Source organism: Eleutherodactylus coqui, chromosome 2, assembly GCF_035609145.1.
Source record: "Eleutherodactylus coqui strain aEleCoq1 chromosome 2, aEleCoq1.hap1, whole genome shotgun sequence".
In the NCBI taxonomy this organism is placed as follows: domain Eukaryota; kingdom Metazoa; phylum Chordata; class Amphibia; order Anura; family Eleutherodactylidae; genus Eleutherodactylus; species Eleutherodactylus coqui.
This window is the reverse complement of record NC_089838.1, coordinates 340,914,548-340,919,073: the sequence shown is the minus strand read 5'-3', so window position 1 is coordinate 340,919,073 and position 4,526 is coordinate 340,914,548. Positions and strand designations below refer to the sequence as shown.

The 4,526-nt window shown below is 38.4% G+C and overlaps 1 protein-coding gene across 1 annotated transcript; it reads right to left on the bottom strand.

The window, feature by feature from the left end:
- Nucleotides 1-3,342: 3,342 nt before the first annotated feature.
- Nucleotides 3,343-4,317, bottom strand: LOC136610478 (olfactory receptor 5AP2-like). Its single transcript, XM_066589709.1, has one exon. The coding sequence runs from the start codon at nucleotides 4,315-4,317 to the stop codon at nucleotides 3,343-3,345; it is 975 nt and encodes a 324-aa protein (XP_066445806.1).
- Between the last annotated feature and the right edge of the window lie 209 nt (nucleotides 4,318-4,526).

Genomic DNA, 4,526 nt, shown 5'->3' with positions numbered 1-4,526 from the left:
TAGCCAACTCTTGGAGTATATAGATAGACAACTTCAGAAGTATGTGAGAGGATTGCCAACTTTTTTGAAAGATACTGGACATTTATTAGAATTAATTGGAGAAATTAGATGGGAAGAATCATATCTCTGGTGCTTTCAAGATGTGGAAGCACTCTACTCTAGCATTCCACATGAAAAAGGTATTGCGGCAATAGAAAAATTTCTAAATGCAGACCCGCTAATGCCCGCAAATCAAATTTCATTCATCAAGGAATCCATATTTTTTATTTTAGAAAATAATTATTTCACCTATAAGTATAAATTTCATAAACAACAACGGGGGACGACAACGGGAGCGAAATTCGCTCCTACTTACGCAAACCTATATATGGGTATCTTTGAAGAAGATAATTTCAAGGATAAAAGAGTTAAGTTCCATAAAAGGTTCATTGATGATATTATCATCATATGGGAGGGCACTGAGGGAGAACTTTCCAATTCTGTTAGGGATTTGAACGTTAATGATTATAACCTTCGGTTCACTGACAACATTGATCCAAACCAAGTAGTGTTTCTGGTTTTAGAACTTAGCCATAATAACCATAAAATTATAACTAAAACCCATTTTAAGAAGGTAGATAGCAATAGCTCTCTTGACTTCTATAGTTGTCATGCACACCACTGGAAGCAGAATATTCCATTTGGACAACTAAAAAGAGTGCAAAGAAATTACACGAGACACAAAGATTTTGAGAGCCAAGCCTTGGTCCTGAAAAAGCGAAAAAAGTACCCTGAAAAACGAATTGATTCTGCTTATAAAAGAATACTAGGAGAAAAGGAAAAATAATCAAATGATAAGGGGGGGGGGGGGATGGAGAAGGAGGGGAAGAAGGTGAAGAAGAGAAAAGAAGTAAGAAGAGAAAGAGTCAGGCAAAAAAACTAATAAAGAAAAGGAGAGGGAAAAGGGACCTGTGATCATTACAAAATATAGTAGCCAACAGAAGGAAGTTAGGGAAATATTAAGAAGAAATGTGTGTATTTGAGATAATGATGTCATCCTTACAGAAACTGTCAACAAAAACCAAAGGGTAGTCTTTAGAAGAAAAAGGACGATCCAGAACATCCCTGCACCGTCAGGACCGGAAGAGAAAAGAACAATATGATGAACAACTATGAAAACGACTTCATGACTTCCAGATTGGAGATATCTAAACGCAAGAAAAAGAATTGTAGATGCTGTCCACATATCACACATGGCAGGAAAGGGATAGAAATGGGAGAGAAAAAGCGATTGGGATCAAATCAAGATACAAACTCAGCTGCGAAGCAAAGTTTATTATTTATTTATTAGCGTGCCCGTGCGGCTTAAAATATGTAGGAAGAACAAAGAATGCATTGAGAAGTCGAGTCTCCAGTCACAAATTCAACATAAGGAGGGATTTCACCAAACACAGTGTGTCCCGCCATTGTTCGTAGATCCATAAACACCAGACAAAACCCCTTAGAGTCACCCCACTGGAGCACGCTCCGGCCCATTCTATCAGTCAGTTGCGAAAAAAAGAGATGTTCTGGATATATTGGCTGAACACGTTAACGCCACGGGGCCTAAATGAGATGTTAGGGGAAATTTGAAGGCAGTTCAGTAGATTAGATTTCAGATTACCCTCTCTGGCAGTGATATTTAATACATTGGAAAATATTCATACCGATGTAATTTAATGTTTTATGATACAACCATTTAAATGATATTTTAATAGAGTAGTTTTTATGAACTCTTTGTAATACAATATTGATTCCCACCACTTTATGGTATTACAGATATACATTTAATTTAAAAAAAAATTACTTTTAGATAATAAAAAGGAAAATTTTAGAAATATTTTATTTCTTGAAAACATTTTGTTGTTGAAGCAATTTTTTATAACTCATTGTCAGTCAATAGACGGGGGGTGATCTTGGATTGTATCTTTATTTGCTAATATGCATGTGATTCTGATTGTTTTTCATCAATGAAGGAATATGTATTGTAACGGAGCGGAGCCGCGCGGACGGCAGGACAGCTTCACATTTTAAGCGGAGCACAATTGCAATCCGGAGAATTTATAAATGCAGAAAATGAAAGTGGAAGGCATAATGCTTTCCACTAAGTGAGACTCTCAGTCCCATGACTTGTGGCCACATGCTTTGGTCACATGATCAGAATCCTCTCCCACGGGATGACGCGTGCACCGGAGCTAGAATGGCGTCCGCGGCGAGCACCACACGTGTAAGTTTACCCCTTATGGTATTTTATGTATATATAGGAACGTTTTTAAGATTGTTAACATATTTTTTGCTTGAGAAAGGCGGGATCTGAAACACCGAAACGTGTAGCAGTAACAAACATTGGTGTAATATAAACCTACAGACCTTGTGGTTTATGCTAATCCTTTAACCCTTGGAGCACGGGGAAGATTTTTTCCTTTGTCCTCTTTGTAACCTATTTAAGGAATCCTGTAAGACTTCTCCTCCCATACATTGGGAAACTCAGAAAGCATTTAGGAAAGGAGACTTAATCGCGTTGGGAGCGAGAGTTAAGAGACTGTTGGACAGAGAACGAGACTCACGTCTAGCCCAAATAACCAGCAATGAAAAACTTTAATAACTATCTATGTAAGACGATATGCTAGCGGACCTTAAGATCCTCAGAAACAAATTGAAAGACTTATTAAATACAAAATCAGCAAAAACACTCTTCTCTTCTAAGCCTAAAATTTAGATATGTCTTTGAACATTGGGCCACGGGCATTGAGTGGACATGCTTGGTTCTACAAGGAAATTTCCATATTAGTTGCTGTACTAGTAGTAAATTATAGCTGTACCCAAAGCTAATAATTTAGTGTGATGTTAGAATTAAATCCTATCTACTCTCAACTTCTCTCCAAGTCTCTCTAGCTTTTTGTAGCCATGACAAAACAAACCCATTGATTTCAATGATTTTGTTTTGACTAGTGGGGTTTTCATGAGATATTACTACATGCGAGAAAATATCTTCCTGCAACTTGTTTTAATTCGTGCGCAATAGCTCAGAGTTTGAATACCCCCCCCCCCCCCAAAAAAAAAATTAGTGGTTTATGTGTAAATATGCTCTGCATGCGCCCATCTGTTTAAGCCTTTCTACATACATTATTGTAACCAGAGGCGTAACTTCAAGCTTCTGGGCCCCAATGCAAAATCTGTAACAGGGCTCCCAATTATAATGCTTTATTCATATTACTTGGCTTCCTATATGGAGAAGAGAAGCATTATAGGTACCGTAAGGCTCCTGGGCCCGGGTGCAACTGCATCACCTACATCCCCTATAGTTACACTTCTGATTGTAACCTATGTCCCCATCCAATGTCTAATAACTGAAGAAATTCTATCTGCTGAAGTAAGATTGCGCATTACTTTTTTAATGGTCCTCCTTATCTCTTGGTTCCTCAGAGAGTATACAAGTGGATTTAGCATTGGGGTCACCACTGCATAGAAGATTGAAGACACTTTGTCTTGACTTGAAAAGACACTAGAAGGAGGGCGTAAGTAGTTGAAGAAAAGTCCTATGTAAAAAACTGAAGCGCACATAAGATGTGAGGAGCATGTGCTGAAGGCTTTCTTCCTGCCCTTTGCAGATGTCATGCGTAAAATCGAAGAAAGTATGAGCATATAAGAAAATATGATGGTCAGGAATGGGATTCCAGTCCCTATAGCCACAATACATAATGTTACCATGTTACAGTAGAAGGTGTTGGAGCAGGACAGTTTGAGCACTGGTAGGACGTCACAGTAGAAGTGGTCGATGAGGTTGGAGCCACAAAACTGAAGACTAAACGTGCAGCTGGTCTGCACAGATGACTGTAAGAAGCCAACAGAGAAGACAACAGAAACAAGACACAGGCATTTCTTCTTTGTCATTATAGACATATAATGGAGTGGGTGGCAGATGGCAACATAGCGGTCATAGGACATGGTGGAGAGAAGAAAATTTTCGCTTCCTCCCAAGGCTGCATAGAAGAAGAACTGGAGAGCACAACCAGTAAATGAGATGACCTTATTCACCAAGAGAAGATCGAAAATCATTTTTGGAGTAATGACGGAGGCATATAAGACATCAATCAGAGAGAGGACACTCAAGAAGTAGTACATGGGTGAGTGGAGTTTGGAGGTGTTATAGACAAGAGCTATAATGCCAATGTTACCTACTATAGCGATAATATAAATAAGTGAGAAGAGAATGAAGAGAAATGGGAGAAGCTTCTTATCATCAGTCAGTCCGGAGAACACAAACACGGTCACTTGTGTCCCATTCATGAGGTCCATGGATTCTGTTCTTTCTTGTAAAGGATAAACAACAATATTAACAAGTCACAAGTACTAAACTTAGCAAGCAGTGGTAGGACCATATCTACAATCATCATCTAGAAAATTCCAGCTCATCATTCTTTCACAAGTTCTGGAAGAAAAATATTTATGGTTAAAAAGTATTTTATTCCAGCTGCATCACACTGTTTAGAGTACGTCCATAAAAT